General features: G+C 49.4%; 3 protein-coding genes across 12 annotated transcripts in view; 1 reads left to right on the forward strand and 2 right to left on the reverse strand.

Annotated features, from left to right (window-relative positions):
• Positions 1-11,457, reverse strand: part of SPECC1 (sperm antigen with calponin homology and coiled-coil domains 1) — a 155,724-nt gene extending 144,267 nt beyond the window's left edge. For 4 of the 7 annotated variants that reach the window (XM_039507555.1, XM_039507550.1, XM_039507557.1 and 1 more), the window contains exons 1-2: positions 11,197-11,457; positions 10,087-10,120 (exon numbers count right to left, since the gene is read on the reverse strand). In XM_039507555.1, the coding sequence (XP_039363489.1) occupies positions 10,087-10,089 (3 nt within the window). In that variant the 5' untranslated portion in view covers positions 10,090-10,120; positions 11,197-11,457. Of the gene's footprint in view, positions 1-10,040; positions 10,121-11,196 lie in introns of all 7 variants that reach the window. The other 3 variants (XM_039507551.1, XM_039507553.1, XM_039507552.1) reach the window with 2 other exon arrangements.
• A 26-nt stretch (positions 11,458-11,483) lies between these two features.
• On the forward strand, positions 11,484-15,951 carry TIMM22 (translocase of inner mitochondrial membrane 22). The gene is given in 5 exon segments (XM_039507559.1): positions 11,484-11,812; positions 11,815-11,953; positions 13,012-13,208; positions 14,251-14,323; positions 15,468-15,951. Coding segments are annotated over 5 exon segments (600 nt in total). The 5' UTR covers positions 11,484-11,698; the 3' UTR covers positions 15,545-15,951.
• Positions 15,952-17,697: 1,746 nt separating this feature from the next.
• ABR (ABR activator of RhoGEF and GTPase) overlaps positions 17,698-20,849 on the reverse strand; it is a 94,702-nt gene continuing 91,550 nt past the window's right edge. For all 4 annotated transcript variants that reach the window (XM_039507545.1, XM_039507546.1, XM_039507547.1 and 1 more), the window contains one exon: positions 17,698-20,155. In XM_039507545.1, coding sequence (XP_039363479.1) covers positions 20,066-20,155 — 90 coding nt within the window. In that variant the 3' untranslated portion in view covers positions 17,698-20,065. The remainder of the gene's footprint in view (positions 20,156-20,849) is intronic.

Below are 20,849 nucleotides of genomic sequence, written 5' to 3' on the forward strand. Positions count from 1 at the left end.
TATAATGAATTTCAGGTGGATATACACAAGACGGCTGAGTTGTCACCTCTGTTTTTGAGGGGCTTCCAGTGGAACTGCTGACAGCCCTAGAACAGCAGCAGCACTGCAGGGCACAGCTCCTATACAAGATGCATGCCTGGGGGCCCAACAGCAACAAGAATCAGGACAAACTGACAAGGAAAAATTAAGAAGTGCATATAGTTCAAATCCCAGGAGATTAATGGGCTCTCTAATGTAGGGCAGGGTTTCTGAGTGCAGCTAGCTATGAAGTTTGATTATGGATATCATAAAATCCTAGTGCGTCCTTCTTACCCTCAATTCCAGGATCTCAAAGTGCTTTACAGACATCAAACAAGTTACTGCTATAGGCTAGCAATATCCAGTCTAGAGATGGAGCAAGTGAGGAACAAGGAAGTTAGTGGTCCAATTTTCAGAGGTACCAAGTGCCTGCAGTGCCCATCGATTTCAGCTAGATTTACATGTGCTTAACATCTCTGAAAAATCAGACTCAAGTTGTTTTAAGTTAGGCACCCAAAATCAGAGGCTACTTCTCATGGATTCGTAGATTGCAAGGCCAGAAGGGACCACTGTGATCATCTAGTCTGACCTCCTGTATAACACAGGCGAGAGAACTTCCTAGAGCAGATCTTTTAGAAAAACATCCAGTCTCCAGTCTTGATTTAAAAATTGTCTGTGATGGAGAATCCACCATGATCCTTAGTAACTTGTTCCAAATAGTTAACTACTCTCACTGTTAAAAATGTATGCTTTATTTCCAGTCTGAATTTGTCTAGCTTCAATTTCCAGCCACTGAATCGTGTTATGCTTTTCTTACTAGATTGAAGAGCCCACTGTTAATATTTATGTGATCAAGTCACCCTTAACCTTCTCTTTGTTGAGGCAGGCTTTCTAATCATTTAATCATTCTTGTGGCTCTTTTCTGATTTTCCAATTTTTCAACATTTGAATTCTTTTGAACATGTTGACTTTAGGGACCTGACGAAATCCAGAAAGTCAGTGGGAAGGTCTGGATTAGAGTTGAGCAGTTCTTCATTCAAAATTAGCCACTAATAAGACAATTTTCCAGACCCAAGTCTTCTCAGAACTAACTGTAACTTCACATTATAAAATATTAATAAATATGCATTGATGGAATGCAAGGAAATTCCATTCTGAGATCCTGGCTCTGCTTTCATGATTTATATACAGTAAAGACAGTAAAACATAGCTGCAGACCCCCAATTCACAGATATTTAACACACAATCATCTTACTGCAGCTAAAATCAATTGGGACATTACTAAATTCAGCCGAAGAGGTGTCAATTTGGCATATGTCTCAGGTTTTAATTGCCCCTGAAGCAACTAGGAGCAGATACCTCCGCTTTCAGGATTCATGTGTCAGCAGCATGAACTTCTCCTTAAAACAAATGGCTAGTCTATTCTTCACAGATGTACACAATACTATCTGCTCCAGCTATACTGATCACATCAGCTGTCATCAAACACAAGACCAGAAATTGAAAGCTGATTACTACACAAGATCCAGGACTCATCCTCCTGTTTTCTAGCACAGTTACCTTGAATATCAGCCTGATTTACAAACAGAAATACCACTCAAACCCTTCAAAATCTGAAGGCAGCAGACACAATGAGCAGAGAAGCAAGAAAGTAGCTAGAATGGAGTCCTAGCAACCTACGTATGGTATAAGCCTTCTGACTCCCAGGGGAACAATAGATGTTGCACGTAGGTGGGCTCAGTGTGATAATGAACAAAATAATAATCTCCTTGCATTTCTATAGCTCCTTGAATCCTAAAGGAACCCAAAGCATTTTACAGGCGGTAAATCGGGTACTCGCATCTGCCTCTGGATATGACTAGCTTTAGATCAACAATATTATACAGTAACATTTAAGAGGGGAAAATTGGGGTAGATCTAGTTATGTAAAATGTAATTCATATAAATGAAACATGGCCAGGATCCTGGTGCTAAGTCTCTGTTTACACATATCATTACATTCACACATCCTCTCTCCTAGTCTCTGTCTAAGGGTACGTCTATACTACCCGCCAGATTGGCGGGTAGTGTTCAATGTATCAGGTATCGATTTATCGCATCTCGTCTGGAAGCGATAAATCAATCCGCTATTCGACGCCCATACTCCACCTTGGCAGGAGGAGTAAGTGGAGTCGATGGGGGAGCTGTGACAGTCAACTCGCCGCCGTGAGGACGGCCAGGTAAGTAGAACTAAGATACTTCGACTTCAGCTACGCTATTTGTGTAGCTGAAGTTGCGTATCTTAGTTAGAACCCCCCACACTCCCCACTAGCGTAGCCCAGGTCCAAGCTATGAAAAAAAAAATAAAAAAAATATCACAGTTTATAGAACTGGAACTGATCTATTGGGACTAGAGCAAGCACTCAGCTTCAAAGTTCCCTTAAAAGCCAGTGACTAATTCAAGTCTCCAGCAAAGATTCAAATACGAAATAAGATGCAAGATTGTCAGAACATAAAGCCAGAGGAATATATATTCAACCAAGTTTGGGGACAGTTTGCTAGACAGAAAAAAACTGAACAAAAGCTGAACAAAATCCCACAAGAGCCAAAAGGGTATCAGAATGGAAGAAATCACTGAGTATGCACAGGCATGCCACCTGAAGAACTCTGAACAGAGGCTGTGCAAGACCAAAGGTGTAAAAAGGCGGGTGGGTAGAGCAGCAAGAACAGCAAGGGGAAAAAGAGGCTGTGAGGGACACAAGGGCAAGGCACTAAGCTCATTGTGCAGAGCGGCTGGAGGAGCAGAGCAAGAAGGTCAGAGAAGTGCAAAAGGCATAGCATGGGTGCACAGAAAAGTGGGAAGCCACCTAGCAAGCAGTCCAGTGATAGAATTCCTTAGCACTTAAGGGTTTTCCTCCTCCAAGACCTGGAAATGTTAACTCTGGACAACCTGTGAGGTAGGGGAATCAGTATTTTTATTCCCATTGTTACCAATAAGGAAACAAAGAAATTAAATCAGCCTTGGCAACTCTTCTCTCTTATTTGCCTAGGCAACTCCAATGTCACTCTTTTTCCTCCATCATCAGAGCAGATGGGTGAGCAGATTTGTGCCTAGCTACTAACTTGAAAGTGACTTTATCAGTGGAGTGTAATTATCGCTTAGGAACTCCTACCTCCCAGCCCATGCTCAGTCCACTGATTAGTTCAAACAGCCCTCAGGAAATGCAGAGAGGAAGAGATAAATGCAGAGTTAAACATGTTTAAGCAAAGAGCCAGACATCTCCATAGAAAGAAGAATTATTTGTTCCCCAAATGAAATAGAAAACGTAGCCAATGTTCTTACTGCTAAGGAGACAGAGAACCTTAGGATCTGGTCCAGAGCCTACAGAAGGCAATGGGAGTCTCTCCTTTGTCTCCAGTGGGCTTTGGATCAGGCCCTTCCTGCCCAGCTCTCTAGCTGAAATCTGGCCCAGGTGGATAGTGACTGAAATGCATCACAATCTGGTGGTGGTTTGGTGACCAAGGTTCAATGAGCTGGTGAGTCTAAGCTTGCTCGTATTATCCACCTCACAACTAGAGTAACACCATTTCCCTTGTTACCTTGTTCCTGGAAAAAGGCCAAGCACTGAATCAGCCACAGACACTGGTGTTGTCTCACCCTCTACTAGATTGCTCCTGAGCAAGGTTGGAGCAGACTGGGGAGGGGGTAGTGGATGGGGAAAAGTTGCTCCACTACTGCCATTAAGTCCCTTTTCTGTGGGCCAATGCCATCAGTCTCCAGGGCTGTCAATCCCACTCCTTTCACCAGCATCAAGATTCCCTTCCATAAAGATTTAAAATACATAGTTTTCCTTTCTGACATTTGTGACCTCTGCCCAATTGTGAATCCAACAGGCTCTGAGCATTAAACTGTAATAACTCAGGGAGCCGGGCAACCTACCAGCAAGAGGCTCTGGTACAGCAGTTACCATGGTGACCGTTAGAGTTAATGGCTATTTAAAGGCAACTCACTCATAATCACATCGGTTAGACACCAGGAAGCTTTCGGATGATGGAGAGACAGAAGGCTTAGAACCAGAGGGCACAATTTATTGCTGGAGCATTGGAGTCTACGGAGATGTACCAGCTTACAGCACCGTTGAGTTGGAGTCCAGAATTCCCATTCTATCCAAATAGGGAACAGCAGCTCACCAAAGGAGCTATTTCAAGTGAACTCATTCAGAGAAATATTGTTTTGGTTCTGAAGGCCTCACTGCAATAGCTGCAGCTTAGTCACTGCAGAATAACACACTGCTAAAAATATAATAAAGACTTAGAGGCCTTTAAATAGTCATAGATTTTGACCCATTCACAAGCAAGAGGAACCTGCAGATTTGGATACCTAATCATATTTTTGTGAAGTATTTTTGAGTCACTGAAAGGACAATATTTCACTTGGGATATTACAAGATTGAGATACAAAAGGTTTTAGCTTGTGATCAGACACTGTATGAGTGCCACCAAATAAATCATTCCAGAGTGTGCTGCTGTTTATCCTTCCTTGGTGCTGGACTGCCAGGGACGGCCCTGCCCTCTGAACCTCACTTTAAGCGGGTTCCTCAAATCAAAGGGGATTCTGCAGGAGATGGAATTCAGATGGAGGCACTGAATGATGTGCTTTCTCCCAGAACTGGCCTTTTCCATCCAATCTGACTGCATGGGGTCCAGGAAGGGTGAAGGGGAAGGTGTCCTGGAGGTGACAGCTCTCACCATTACAGCACAGCTGAGGATAAATCTAACTACAAAGGGTCCCATCTGTGTGCAAGTCTAGTGGGTATGATCTGGCCCAAGGGAAATGCTGCCCCATTCCTTGTTACAGGGTAGGTTGTGGTGGGTAGATCCATACCTGAAGGTACCTGAGCAGGTACCTGCAGTGAGTTAAATCCATCTTTTTTAATTAATTGGAAATAGAAATGTAACATATTGTTTCATTTTTAATCCATTGTGGAACTCCCATGGAATCCATATGGGACACAGAGGGATTGCAGGACTGGGCCCCTGGTACTTAATAGCAGGAGCATCTCAGCAGCTTGACAAAGCCTGAAAGTCATTTACCAAACTGAGGATTCCTTTGCCTTTTCACTGCATCTCTCCCCCCAGCACTTGCCCTCCTACATCGACTTCTCTCTGGACTAAACCAGGTTTCTTGAAAGAGAACTCAGGCTCCTATAACAGCAGTTTACTTCCCTGGGAGGTGACATCAGAAAACTTGAGACACATTTTTTAGCACTCAAGTTACAAGATGTTACGTACTTTTAAAACTGTTAAACATTGGGCAAAACCACACAATTATCTCTGATATCAGGGTGAAGGGAGTGATAGAGATTGGGGTGGACCAAATGAAAAGCACAGATACCCTGCACAGTAGAGGGGTCTCACTCTTCAAAGGGCTTAATATAAAATACTTACAATAAATTAGACACAGAGAGAGAAAACAGGAAGGCTCAGACAAACATCCCCCAAACCCAAGTCTCGTGCCTCCTGCCAAATTGCAAAACACAGTCACATGCAGCAAGCCCAGCTGGTCCTAAGAAAAGACTTTGAAAAAAATGTAAACAGTCTCTCTTATGCTAACCTGAGTCAGGAGCTTAGTTCACCAGCCTGTCTTTTCAGCCTTAACTCTCAAATCCCTGCCCTCATGGTCTACAGCCCAAGTCTCTATGGATATGTTGGTGGTTCAGCAGAATAATGACAACTGTTATCAGCTTGGAAAGCCCTGTCAGTTCAATAGAGAAGTAACCCCCTCCCTCAGCCTACTCTGAGCTTTGGTTTGCATTTTATGAACAAATTGAGTGAGGCTCAGAAGATGAAGCAACTTTGCTTTCAGTTGCTGAAATCAGAGAGCAGGCAGATTTCACTAGATACGGTGCCTTGTCTTAAGCCTTCCATCCAAGGATCTGAAACCACTCTACAAACAGTAAACAAACTTAGTTAAAGTATCATCATCACCACATTATAGATGTCTGAACAGTGAGGTAAAGTAACTCCCTTAGTGTCAGTGACTAAGAATTGGGAATAGAACCCAAGAGTCCTGGCTCCCAATTTCCTGCTCTATCCACTGGACTGATTTTTTATGAATGCAGCAAAAAAAAAAAAAAATTAAAAAGTGGAATAGGCCCCGAGTCAACAGCAGAAAAGAAGGAAATGGATTCCCAACTGCGAAATAAGCCACAACCTCAACCAGATTTTGGCTTGACACCACCTGCTTTGCAAACTGCCCTAAAACCTACTGTGACACAGTAGAGACTGTCTGCATGGGGGATGGGAGAGCAGGGGATGACTTTAGGTGAGGGACAGGACCTGAGCCTGTAACCTGAGCCAGGAAGGGGGGTGGGGGGAGTCAACACCTTTGCCCAGGAAGCTGGACAAAGGAGGAGAGCCGGCTGGAGGGGTTTTTAGTTTCAGTTTTGGGCTGGCTGGGAAGAGGCAGGGAACCCCAAGTCTGGGGTCTAAGATCCTTACCCCTCAGAGGGACCTGACTGAGGGGTCCTGGTTGTACCTACAAGCCCTGCTTGGGACTGTGTTCCTGTCGTCTAATAAACCGTCTGTTTTACTGGCTGGCTGAGAGTCATGGTGAATCGCAGGAAGTGGAGGTTGCAGGACCCGGACTCCCCCACACTCCGTGACACCTACCAACAATGGTTTTTATTTGCAAAGGCACTTCCTGCTTCCAAAGAAGAGTAGAAGTCCCAGCTGGGATCATACTCTAAACCAGTGTTTCTCCACCTTTTAGATACCAAGGACTGGCTTGCAGCCTTCCAAAACTGTGTCAGGGAGATTTCAAGGACCGGTGCCGGTCCACAGACCAGTCATTGAGAAACGCTGCTCTAAACCACATCAGTGCAACAGCCAGAGATCTCTGCAGACATTCAGAGCGCTCATGGTGAGTGACATGTGGGGAAGCAGCTTCTCAGCAACCAGCCTATCTAGCTTCTATACTCAGTGTTGCCAGCTCTTGGGATTTTATCACAAGTATTGTGATATTCAGTGTTTTACTTAAAGCCCCAGCCCCTGGAGTCATGTTAGTAGGTGAGACTCTCAGTTTTCATTAAACACACACAGTGTCTAGCCTCACGGTTATGGATAAAGCTTGAAAACATGACCACTAAGGACAAACAGCAGAAGGCAGATAAAAAGACCCCCAAATGTGTTATTTTTAAACCTCATGATTTTCAAGCCAATCATATGATTTTGGAGGCCTGACTCACGATTTTTCAACACTCAGGGCTGGCAATACCCTAAATTAAGACTCAGCTACCACAGTGTTGGATGTAAAGACATTCCTGTTTGGCTAATTTTTGCTCTTCCTGAACTGCTGCTACTTGTGCCCAAGATGTCAAGGCTACAAAAATAGCCCTCTATGCAGAAATACTTGCAGCTCATTATCTGTCCACAAAGTCATAGGAGACCTACAAAGCTGGAGCCTTTCCAGGAGGGAAGGGGAAGACGAAGGGGGCAGAGAGAGGGAACCAATTTATTTATTTTGGTCTCCAGTGCTAAACTGCTTCTCATGCAGTGAAGTCATTTGTGGAATAACTCTGGGATTTGAATGATTGGTTCAGAGAGCTGTGAAGACTTTTTGTGCAGCAATACCCAAAATAACCGTCCGAGTCTATGCAGAAGAGGGACTCTGCTTCCAGCAGAGAGCTGGCTGTTATATGAAAGGTATACTTCAGAATCAGCATTTCAGACAATAATATTATAAATATAGTTTAAATGCTCTGTCCTTCAGGGCACTGACCTACATGTCCATATTCTCCAATCAAAGGTTCAGTGACACTGACCGATTATCTCCTAAAAACTCCGATATGCTGCCCTCTAGTGAAACTAAACAGATCCTAAATGTATAGAACAGTCACTGTGCATATGTTTTATAAAAACATAATAGCTATTGACCTTTCATGCGTAACACGTTTCATTTTAATTACAGGGCAAAGAGACAAAAGAATGTTTGAAAGAGTTCCAGTCAGGGCTACGCAGGTTAAAAAAAAAAAGTAATCTCTCTTGACAGAACTGAGGTTTCTTGGAAGAGGCTGAATATTGAGGGCTTAGCAACTCAAAGTCAGCAGTAGGGTGACCAGATGTTCCCATTTTATAGGGACAATCCCGATATTTGGGGCTTTTTCTTATAAAGATGCCTATTACCCCTCAACCCCATCCTGATTTTTCACACTTTCTATCTGGTCACCCTAGTCAGCAGTGTAATTTCAGGCAAGTTATTCAGATGACAGGCTTGTGTTGAAGGGGATCAAACAGCACTAATTTGCAAGCGTCCAGTGAGTATTTTTGAGAGAGAGAATTTGAAGTTTGGAGTGAGCAGCTTGTTCACTGCAGGTTTCTACTTGTTCCACATAGTGTGACTGACAATTCTTGCTATCTGGGCCTCAATCCTGCAAACACTTACATTTACTCATATGAATAGTCCATGAAAGTCAATGGGACGACTTGCATACTTAGAGAAAAGCACAGGCTTAAATGTTTGCAAGATGAATGTCTTAGTCCACATGCAGAATATAAACCCATGTGTGCATGATACTGGGAAAGGGGGACGACATTCATAATGAGAAGAAAGAGATATTGTGGGGGTAAATATCAGAAGACTATCATCATGTAATTTCTGGCAATAAATGGAATCTGTCCTCATTACCGTGGATGCCAGCTAACCACAACAGAAATGGGAAGAATAAATTGCACGCCCTTCCAATCCTAAATCACAGATCTGGGAAAAAATAATCCAAAACAACACTCCAGCCACAGAGAGAGCCCAACTCTAAGTGCACAAGTCCCAGCCCTCAACACATCTCTCACTCGCCCAAAATTGTAGGGAAATAGATGGGCTTTGCAGGTGCCTGGAAGATCAGCAGATCTGGGCTATTTCGGATCAAAAGAGGGAGTGAGTTCTGAAGTTCAGTTCTGCTCATGAAGAACACCCTGGCTCCTTTTTATCCTAAGAGACTTGAGTACCTACTGCAGAGGTGGACAAACTACGGCCCACGGTAACGTCTTGCCCAGCCCTTGAGCTCCCGGCCACGGACGCTAGCCCCCATCCTTTTCCCTGCTATCTCCCCTCCCCTGCAGCCTCAGCTTGCCGAGCTGTCAGCGCTCTGGGCAGTGGGGCTGCGAGCTCCTGTCGGGCAGCACGGTGGCATGGCTGGCTCCGGCCAGGTGGCCCAGCTGCCAGACATGCTGCTCTGAGCAGCATGGTAAGGGGACGGGTAGCGGGTTGGATAAGGGGCAGGAGGTCCCCAGGGGCAATCAGGGGACAGGGAGAGATTGGATGGGGTGGAGGTTTTGGGGGTGTGTGTGTCAGGGAACAGAGAACGGAGGGGGGTTGATAGGCGTAGGAGTCCCGGGGGGCCTGTCAGAGGGCAGGGGGTGTGGATAGGGGTCGGGACAGTCAGGGGACAGGGAGCGGGTGGGTTGGATAGGGGGTGGGGTCCCGGGGGGGCGGTCAGGGGACAAGGAGAAGGGGGGGTTGGATGGCTGAAGGGTTCTGAGGGGGGCAGTCAGGGGACAGGAAGTGGGAAGGGGCAGATAGGGTGCAGGGGACAGGCTGTTTGGGGAGCCACAGCCCTCCCTACCCCGCCCTCCATACAGTTTTGGAAACCCGATGTGGCCCTCAGGCTAAAAAGTTTGCCCACCCCTGACCTACTACATTCAGTTACAGAGGGAATGGCATTGAGAAGCCAGTAGAGGGCAGTGGAGCTCAATGCACAAGTCAGGATGTTGCGCTCAACTTCGTATATTTGAAGGGGAAAATAAACCATTGTACAGTGTTAAATATATTTGCACACAATTATCCAGATCTGCATGTGTGTGTCATTGTGAACAAGTAACAGTGCTGAGGTAAAAGGGAAAAGGAAAACCAGGATAATATACTGCAGAACACCTAGTGCACTTGACTCAGTTCAGACCATGGGTCTGCTTTTCAGAGGGATACATGGAAATGAGTCACTTTTAAGTCATAAATTCTTTTTAAAATAACCATTACAATGTTTTCTCACATTTTAAGTTATTGAAATTCAGTGCCTCAAAGCATCCCATTCTCACCATAACAGTTATTCCTTGCGGGTTAGGCCAAAAACTGCAGATTTAAAAAATATATTAATAGTAAAAACTTTCCATAGAACTACAACAAAAACATTTTGTTTGGTTTTAAACCCATCCTTCCCTTCCCTGCAGCAAGCTTAGCAACAGAGTTGTGCTAGTGCATGGGAATCAAAGTGTGAAACTGGCCCAGCTATGCCACTACTGAGCAAAATGAAGCATGAACAAATAGCATATATGGCTGAAGTATTTATTTTAGCTGACAGCCTCCCTTTTAAGGGGCTAAGCTTATCAGGGTGGGAAGTTTCTATGCTTCTGCCAAACAGAATAAACAGTAGTGTAAGAGTTAAGATCCCTACCTGATCTGACACTAATCAGGATTGCATTTTGTGACTGCAAGACAGATGTATACACTCTCAGTGCCCCTTGATCTGTACAAACCCCCAAGCCTGAGTGCTACGTTATGCCAGGGGCATCCAAACTTCGCTCAGCTGAGGGCCTGCATGGACAATATCTGTCCCCCTGGTGTTTCGCTGCCTAACGTACGTAAAATGAAGCGGAGTAGAGCTTCCCTTGTCTTAGCCCAAGCAGCCATCTCAGATGCTGGGACCTATCAACTTCCTGGGGCCACTCCCTCCAGAAGACAAGAGAGAGTCAGGGGGGTGCATCGTAGGACTCCGTGGGCGACATCTGACCAACCCTGCTGCACAGGTACCCATAAATGGAGCCTCTCTCCCTCTGGGATTGGGCACCTTGGCCAGGCCACCACGCGGTGTCAGTGACAGCCACCCACGGGACAGCCCTGCCCCTCTGGCCAGCAGACAGAGGGGGGGGGGGCCTTGCACACCGGGACCCACTCGCCTGCACTGGGCCTGAGGTGGCTGCAGGGCTCCAGAGGGGGCACTTTGGCTGCCCTCTGACTAACCACTGGCACTTGTTGCCTTCATGGGGATGCCGCTCTGCATTAGGGCCCAGGGTCCCCCCCCACTGCAGGGGGGTCACCAGGGCCCCTCCCGCAGCCCTTGAGCCATGGCCCCCGCCCCTCTACCTGCCACTCCCCTGGCCCTGCCCTGGGAGAGGCCCCAAGGGACAGCCCGCCCCAGCCCCGCTCACCTGCTGCCTCCTCAGCCGCCTCCTCTCAAGGATGCTCTGGCAGCAAGCACCTTCCCTCTCTTCTGCAACGGTCCTAACGGCCGCCAGGGGGCGAGCGCCGCGGGGCACCCTGGGAAATGTGGTTCTTCCTCTCAGACCCTCCGGACTACAAATCCCATGAGCCTGAGCGCAGCGGAGCCTGAAGTGCGGAGCGTGCCGGGAGACACAGTCTTTTTGTGGGGGCTGCCGCAAGGCACGCTGGGATGTACAGGTGCGTAGCGGTTAGAGACGGGCTACAAGGGCCGTGAATCCCGGCGCGCCTGAGCCCCTCGGTGACGGGCATGCTGGGAGTTGTAGTCCGCTGGGACGAGGGCGTCGCAGCCCGCCCGCGAGTAGTTACACTGTGTCGAATCGGCTGCTGCGGAACCACAGGCGGCCGGGGCAGAAGCATTCCCCCCCCCCCCCAACTCCGAGTGTGGAATCTACGGCCGGGGAGGCAACGACTGAGTTTACCCGGCATGTCATGGCGGCGGCGGCCCCCTCCCCGGGGGGAAGCGCGCCCGCCGGCCCCGGGGCTGCCCCGGCCGGGCCGGCCCAGCTGCAGTACAGCCTCCTGCTGGAGCACCTGGTGGGGAGCGGCGGGGGCCCCGCCAGGCCCGGGCCCTGGACCCCGCCGCGCTGGGGGGCATCCCGGCCCCGCCCAAGAGCGAGGAGCAGAAGCTGATCGAGCGGGTCATGGAGAGCTGCGGCTTCAAGGCGGCGCTGGCCTGCGTGGGAGGTGCGGCGCGGGGCGCGCCCGGCCCGGGAGGGGGCGGGGCGCGCCCGGCCCGGGAGGGGGGCGGGGTGGCAGCTGGCGCCCATTCCCCCCCCCCACCTCTCGAGCTGCCTGGGCCCCGGGGCGCTGGGCTCCCCCCGGGTTGGCTGCCGGCCCCGTGGCAGGATCGCGGGAGCCCCCTGTCCTGACCCGGCTGGGGTGTTACAAGGAGAGGCCTCGTGGCTCAGCTTAGACAAGAGAGCGGGGGCGGGGGGGATGGAGGGTTATCAGATCACCAGTGGCGTGGGGGGAGCGTGGGTAGGGAAGGGTTATTTGCCCATTCACGTAACACAAGAACTGGGGGGGCATCACCCAATGAAATGAACAGGCTGCTCGTTTGAAACAAACCGAAGGAAATACCTCCTGGCACAAGGCACAGTCACCCTGTGAAGGCCAAAACTTATCTAGTTCTTTTTTGAACTCGGTTAAGTTCATGGAGGACAGGTCCATCAATGGCTATTAGCCAAGAAGATCGGATCACAACCCACATGCTCTCGGTCCCTCAACCTCTGAGTGCCAGAAGCAGGGATTGAGTGATGGGATGGATCAGTCAGTAATTGCCCTGTTCTGTTCATTCCCTATGAAGGATCTAGCACTGGCTGTTATCAGAAGACAGGATACTGGGCTGGCTGTGCCATTGGCCTGACCCAGTATGGTCGTTTTTATATTCGGATCAGTTACTTCTCCCTCCCTGAGCCTCAGTTTCCCCCTTTGTACACATGACTCTCCATTACTGGCTCCAGGGGGTAACAGAAGCAGTGCTTGGAGATGCGCTGTGTTATTAATAACAAGGAGTCTGGTGGCACGTTAAAGACTAACAGATGTATTTGGGCATAAGCTTTCATGAGTAAAAAACCACTTCTTCAAATGCATAATGTGACCGGGGGGGAGGGGAAGTCCACTCTCCTGACCACAAACGTCTTTTAAAAGCTGTAACGTATGTTTGTTGTGATGACAGTGCTGCACTGCTGCAATCAGTGGGGAAATAGTCTGTTCTCACGGCAGTTTTTTGGCTTCTTTAGGTTTTGTTTTGGGAGGAGCATTTGGTGTATTCACAGCAGGCATCGATACCAACGTAGGGTTTGATCCCAAGGATCCCTATCGTACACCAACTGCAAAAGAAGTCCTTAAAGATATGGGGCAACGAGGGATGTCCTATGCCAAAAACTTTGCCATTGTGGGTGCTATGTTCTCCTGTACTGAATGCCTAGTAGAGTCTGTAAGTAGCCATCAGAAATGCTTTAATTCTTTAGAAACCCTTGACATGTGTGTGTTCCTAACTAACGTGCTCTTGAGCTACACTGAAGCAACCTTGGGTGATGGTAAAAAGCTCTAGGAGGAAAATGAAGCGCACCTAGCCTGATGGTTTTCAGTGTTTTCCAGACTCTGATTCCTTGTTATAACAGAAAAAAGTACAGAACCACCCTCTTCATCATTTCACCACAGAGGAAGAAAGGGAGGGTCATTGCAACCCTGTTAGGGCACACTTGGTAACAAAGATCATTCCAGTTCCAGGGCTGGATAAATATATGGGTAATTTTGGGGACTATATTTTTAAAGATTAGCCACCCTTTTTAAAAAATAAAAAAATCTCTCTCAGTTGTACCCATAATTGTTTTGTGCCTGTAAAATTTTAGAAGCAAAAAGGAGATTAATTCTGGATCATGTCCTGGATCTCATTTTGTAGCTAGAGAGCAAAGTGACCTTGCTTATCTCATTGCTAAAACTCTTGACTTTCATATTTCCTTAGGAATAAGGCAACAAGTTTCTTTATTTTAATTGGAACGTGTAATTAACTCATGTAGAAGAATAAGGGTATGTGTACATGGTAATAAAACACTCACAGCTGGCCCTTGTCAGCTGACTCGGCTTACGGGGCTACTGCATTGTAGACAGTTGTGCTTGGGCTGGAGGCTAGGCTCTGGGACCCTCTCCCCCTTGCAGCATTCCAGAGCCTGGATGTCTACACTGCAGTTTTATAGCCCTGCAGCCCAAACCAGGTGATACAGGCCAGCCACTGGCGTTTCATTGTGATGTAGATGTACCCTAAGTGTCTTAGGAAATACTCCCCTTTCCCCCAAGAAGTCTCATACCAAAGGTCAGTGTTGCTCGCTGCTGGAGAGTTAGGGACAAGGATATTCGGCTGTGAGGCAAGGGGAGCGAAGGAGTGTTTTTATTCTCAAACTAACATTCAGTAGCTATGCTAATAGTTCCATGTGCTCTTTCCTACTGTCACTCCATTGCGTTTCTCCATTCCGCAGTATCGTGGAAAATCAGACTGGAAGAACAGTGTTATTAGTGGGTGCATCACTGGAGGAGCCATTGGCTTTAGAGGTTAGTAGCACTTACTTTGAACTGTTTGTGTGCTAGCTCTGGCCCTGGCAAAGACTGCCCGCTACATGGATGTACCGCCGTCTTTTCTAGACATCCCAAGTGCAGAACACATCCACGCAGTATTAACGGGGCATCACATGGAACGTGTAATGGTTCAAAATGACTTAAATTAGCTTTAGGTGCTGCATCTGCTTTCCTGGGAATTGGTGGTGATATAATATTTTGCTGTCATCTAAAATGTTTTACTTTCTCCTGTGGTTTGAAAGACCCACACAGACACGGAGGGCTGACTGTATAAGAGATACAGTGAAACGGACTATACACAAGCATCAGTCAGATGGAAAAATGAAACATTTTTATTCAAAGTTTTCAGAGTCACTTTGGGTGTTAAGATGTAGAATAACCCCTCAAACCGAATATTGCACAGGAAATACCACCAGCGGCTGGCGCCCCAGAGTGAGTCTAGCTAGTAGCCATCAGAATGTGGATTAGTCCAGCACCAGTCACTGCTTATCACCTGGGCTTTTGGCAAGAACCCACCAAATGCTCCCTTGTTCAGAACATGCATGGAAGGGGGAGCTGGGGTTGTGGTGCAGCACAGGGTTGTGGTGCTTTTCAGCACAGTTGGCGTTCTGCCTTCTCTTCCCTTCCTCAAAGGAGTCTTCTCAAAGAGCATTAAGGGAAGCAAACAGCTCTAGAAAGGGCTCCTAATTAAGTCTATTATACTGTGTCTGGCCTGGACCTAATCCTTTTAGAGCTCTTAAAGCAGCTGCTGCCTTTCTGTCCCCATCATACTGTTTAACCACCGTAAGTCACCTGCAGTGCTGAGATCAGAGCCAGCTGTTGAAACAGCCATTGCATCGGAGCTGGCAATATTCATTTGCAGCCCTTCAGAGGCAGAGAAACCATAACAAAGCTCAGTTAGTTCAGCACGCAGGCCCAGCCCTTGTGGTTCCAAGTGCAGCATGGGCCAAATTCCTGGGATGCATTTAAGTCTCCTAATCCAATTATAATTGGAGTGCAAGATTCTCTGCATGGAAAACTCTGCAATCCTGGGACCTCCTCAAGGCCAGCAGCAGAAGGCAGTAAATGGGAAGAAATGCAGGGCGTTCCTAATTGTTTCCCTTCCCTTTTTGCATTGCAGCTGGTTTAAAAGCAGGGGCCCTTGGCTGTGGTGGCTTTGCGGCTTTCTCGGCAGTGATTGATTATTACCTACGGTAACAGCGCAGTCCTGTGGGGAAGTTTCACTTATGTTCCAGTGCCACTGGTAAGAGCTGTGGGTTCGCCAGACTTACTTCCTTGCCTTTGGAGCGGTGATCAGAGCAGGATGGTACCTGCCGTTTCCTAAATGACTGATAATCCTTTCACCCCTGGCCCTGGCAGGCTGATCTCATGCCCAGGCGCAGGAGTTCCTGGGAATTGAGCCAGGCTTTTGGACACACTGGTCAGTGTCATCTTCATCGGAATGGATAAACGGTCAGTTTCCAAGAACTAAGCCTTCCGGATCCTTTGAGGTCTGACTTCTGGGGAGTGTTTTGCTGGTGTTGAAAGAGACAAGCTGTCAGGATCTTGATAAATAAATGCAGCAAGCTGGGTTGTCACAGTTTGCCACGAACGTTTAACAGTAACGGGTTTGCAACTTGCTGCTCTGTTGGGTAGAAACAAGATCTTGAGGGGGAAAGAATAACTAATTCCAGGCATTTCTTAATATCCGCTGGAGAGTACCTACCCTCTGTGTAATGCTTTAAAGTACAACTAAATAGGAACCAACTTTCCTTACCATATCTTCAAGAGAACCAAGTGAAAAGGCGTTTTACCTAGCGATGTGTGTGGCAGCTCAGTCCCTGGCAACATTTCAACAAAACATCTTAGGGAAAAGCAGCTTGTTGACAGAAGTATAATATTATATGGCAGGCCTGGCTAGCTAAGCTAATCTCACTGTAGTAATACAGCAAGTGATAAGCTACTGCTTCATCTGCCGTTGGAGCAAAAAGTTAGTTCCAAAAGTTGTTTATAGACTAGAAAGCCATCGCATTAGAACAGTGTCAGGAGCGTCGTAGTTACTCGGCAGCTCACACTCCTTTCCCATGATGGAGCTGCACCACTTTCGCATGCTCTGTGGTGCTGGCTATTACTAGACGCTGTATTATTGTGCACTAGAGCTACCAGCTGGACTGGAGTATGACTTTAGGCCATATTTCAGACTGATTTCTGATTAAACCTGCACCGAGTTTCTCTCACACTGGGTTGGGGGACTGGTGCAGCAATGGCTAGTTAGCGGCACGGTGCTGGAGGTACACGTTAATAGGCTCTTCCAAAGGGAGACGGAGGTTCGCGGCCATGCTGGGTGTGCATGCTAAACAGCTGTAAGCAGTCTGAGGCCTCACACCTTCTCAACCGAGCCTGGCTGTGCCTGAAAGGGGCGTTCCACAGGCAGAGGGGCTTAAAACTCTCACTGAATGTAGAGGAAGATGTTAAGCCTGGGACCACTGCAGGGTGTTATGGGAAGTGAGCAAAGCTGGAGTCAGGGTCAAGTGTTACTACAGCATGCAGCAGGGTGGAGGAGACGGCCGCTTGGGTTAAGTGTGTTTAGCTTTCCAAGTGGGGCTGAAAGGGCTGCTCTTCCATAGCTGCCGGCTTCCTCGATGGACTTCGCCGTAGTGTAGTCACAGTTGACTGTTCATTGGCACCCATGAACTGGTGCCTTAGGGGGAGTTCTGGCTGCCACATTTCTAAGAGAGCTGGTCCCACACCTTAGAACAAACATGGTTAGTTTGGTAGGCTCAAGCCTGCTTAAGCTGCTATTAACCTGGTTTGCCTTTATGAATGGCTCAACCACCACTACGCTCTTAAGTGGTCTGTAGCCTGGGCTCCTGAGATGGGGGGGGTGGGTTTCCCAATTTCCACTGTAGGTCCCCTGCTGAGTCATGGCCACCCATTCACAGGCTGCTGCCAGCCCTGGGGTAATGCCAGCCAGTGCTTACATGGAACCGTGAGAGCAGCAGCAGGAGGGTTTTAGCTGTACCGTACCGTTTGGAAAGGGAAACCATGCTGTGTCCCCCCACAATCAGCTGGAGGGGGGGAGCCAGCCCCATGTGACCTGTCAGCTCTCAGGTTTCCAGAGCAGGCTGGCTAGTGCTCTCAGCAGTGGATCAGTGACACAGCATTCGGCAGCTGGGCTCTGCAGCATTACTAGTAAGATGGCTCCTTGCTGTAGAGACCTGCCTGCCCGAGAGGCGCCGCGTGTTCGCTTTGGCCTCAGAGAGCCCTGTGAGAATAGCAGTATTTACACGGCAGGGGGGGAATTGAAAAGGCAGCATGTGTTGGAGATAACCAGCCTGCTGCCCTTAATGCAAACATCTCCACCACAGAGCTACTTTTTGTGCAAACGTCAGGGCTTTGCATTTTATTAACATTTTTTCACATGGTTTACATCCATTGAAAGTTTATAATCTACAGAAGTTGAAACCGAACACAAACAAAAAATAGATCTTAACTTAGTAAAAGTCAAATATTAATGAACTGTTCTATTCTACCTGTAGCCACAAGAGTCCGACACCTCCCACCCCGCTGTAGGAAAAATGAAAACACAGCCCATGGGATTGCCACAGCTTGTGCAGGGGGCTGGCCTCCAGCCCTTTGAACTGGCTTGGGGTGGGGGCGGGCCATAGTCTCCCTTTGGAATGACACCACCGTTGACAGATGTAGGTACATAGAACACACAGGGATCCATTGTGCAGTTAGATCTAAGCTCAGCCCCGTTATCCAGGGCAAAGTGCGACACCTGGTGAGTGTGTCCAACGCCGTGTCTCTTCTGCTCCGCCAGCAGGCCAGCGGCAAGGGGCTGGAGCGTAAGCCCGTTAGACTGGAATTGCAAGACTTCCCTCTCCCTTTAGCTGCTTCAGTGCTGTGGGGCTAGCAGCTGCAGTCAGCCCCCCTGAAGCTGGTCTTCAGGCCATGCCTGGTGCTTTCAGCATGTGGAACAGCAGTTAAAGGCAGTGCTGCTGATACAAGGGATATGCCTGGTCACCCCCAAATAAACCAGCTGTCCATCGGCATTTGGCACAGAGGGTAGGGGGGCAGTGGGCAGGGCTTTCTCCCCAAGAACAGGGGCTCAGTGGGGGGAACAGGCAGGGTTAGTTTCCTTGGCAGGTCCCAGCACCCGTCTGCAGGCTCTGGGGGTGGGGGCAGGTTGGGGGTGCTCTCAAGCTATGAGAGCAGGAGCCCACAGAAGAGAACACAAGATACAAGTGTTTGTCTGTGGGGCACGTCCCAGCCAGCAGACAGAGCCCTCGCTGCCTTGCCACAAGGGCTGGAGGGAACCAGCTGGGGGGAGTTGTCCCAGGGGACGGCGTGTACCCGTGCCGGCTGAATGGAGCAATGGATGTGCTTTGGCTGATGGAATGAGGGAGGGCCACATGGGGAGAATCCAGCTCCTGTTTCAAGCCACGGGGCTTGCCTCTTCCAGCCCCCCGTCTCCACGAGGCTCTGCCCTTCGAGTTCACTTTCAGCTCAGAAGCTGTTTACACCTTGGTGCAGGAAGGAGCAAAAAGCAGCTGTTGTCCTACGGCCTCTGGCAGCCTCCTGCAGTGTTTACAAGGGGCCGGCCTGCATGTGGCACCAAAGCAGAGCCTGGCTCCCTCCCTCTTCGCCTGGTTCTCAGCAGGGTAGCTCCCGGAGGGAAGAGCCCCCCGTTAATGCTGGGGAAGGAAGCCTAGCTGCCCTGTTACACGGTGCGGCTGCCTGGTCTCCATTAGCCGATGCCTTTGCGGCAGCGCTCGGCTGGAGAGGAACGGGTGCTAAGGCATTGGCATTGGCGAGGTATGTGAGACAGTCACTCCTCCCTCACGCTGCAGTACTGAGGGGCATTCCCCCGCTTCGGGGAGCGCCCGGCTGAACCCCGGCCGTCCCCTGGAGACACAGCGGGGGCTAGAGGCTAATCAGCTTGCATGCCCAGACGGAGGCGGGGTGGTAGTGGGAGTATAACCTGACAGCCCTTTCTTCTTCCCACACTAGCCTGCCAAAGGCACCTCCACCCCCTCCTAGAGAGCAGGTTACCCCCACCACAACACAGCCGGAGAGGAGAACAGCGGGGGGATAACTACAGCGTACACAACAAACAGGCAGAAAGCACAGGCCACGGGCCCTACAGGATGAAACCATAAAGCACCTGGAACAACATTAAAAGCTCCCTTCCTCCCCCCACACACTCTTGTGGCCAAAGGTTTGCTCCAAGAGGGAGCAGAGTCCACTGTTCACACGGCCAGCAAGGCAAAGTGGAGCTTATTGTCTTGAGGGGTAGAAAGGGGGAGCCCTTGGTCCCTTCTCAGCCTCTGAAGCAGGAGAGGCCGGGCAGCGCTGCACATGCACGCACAGGGGACGAGGCAAAACAAACAGGCACTGGTGCGATGCTGCAGGCTTCGAGCAGGGCGAGCCGGGGGGACGCTTGGCTGAAGCTGGAGAGGGTGAAAGGAACGGGAGCCTGGCAGGAAATGAACGAAGCGAGGAGCCCGCGGCCCTTGTCAGTCACTATCTCTTCTGTCGAACAAATATACATAAAACAATTCCTGACCACGAAGGTACGTCAGACACGACTACTAGACAGGGGGCGCGCAGGGCCAGGGCCAGGGCGCACTGCCCTGGGGAAGTGCCCGTCTCCCCGCAGGGGCGAGGCTAGTCTGTGCTGTACCCCACGCTCCGGGAGGCTGGCTTCGTGTGCGGCTGGTGCCTTCTCAGCGCAGGCTACACGTCTGTGGAGAAGTAGAGTGTGTTGCGTTTCAGCTCAGCGAAAGAGATGGGAGGGTGCTGCAGGTAGTAAAGGAGAACCTGGACCTGCAGGGGACAGAGGAGAGAGTGAGGCCTGGGCACGGAGCTGGTGAGGGACAGAGGCGCCAGTCCAGCCCCTGCCTCCAGCCATTAGAAGAACCTTCACGTGGGAAAAGTGGGGCCGAGTCTGTCCATGAAGGTGACTAAACCCAGCCCTTCTCCCACGGGGCAGACCAGAGCCAGACAAGGGCTGTTTTAATGCACAGAACACCTGCTCCACTGCAGGTTTTTAATGCAATGGCACCTAGAGGCCTGCTCAGGATTGGACCCCTGTGCCAGATGCTGTACACAAAACAATGCAGCCCCCCCCCCCCCACACACACACCCTTGCTGACAAAACTCCCCGAAGGCAGTCGCTGAACCCTGGCTCAGATTTACCCATGCTGCACGGAACAGGCATCCTGGCTGAGACGGACAGAGCTGCCTCCCCCCCAGGCAGCTCTGCACAGCTGGCCAGCAGCTTTCTGGGGCTTTTCAGCTCCAGCATCAGGCAGAGGCAGGAAACTGGTCCTGGATAAGCCAATGGGCTGAGCTGGTGGCTGGCTGGTAAAGAGCAGAAGAGTCTCCCAACAGGGTGGCCTCTGCTGTTTCCCAGCCGGGCAGGATGTCAGGTTGCCTTGCCAGGACATGCATGGAGACGCCTGCACCACCTGCACAGAGCATGGACTGACGGGGACCAGAAACGTTCAGGGTTAACCAC

Source organism: Mauremys reevesii, linkage group 20, assembly GCF_016161935.1.
Source record: "Mauremys reevesii isolate NIE-2019 linkage group 20, ASM1616193v1, whole genome shotgun sequence".
In the NCBI taxonomy this organism is placed as follows: domain Eukaryota; kingdom Metazoa; phylum Chordata; order Testudines; family Geoemydidae; genus Mauremys; species Mauremys reevesii.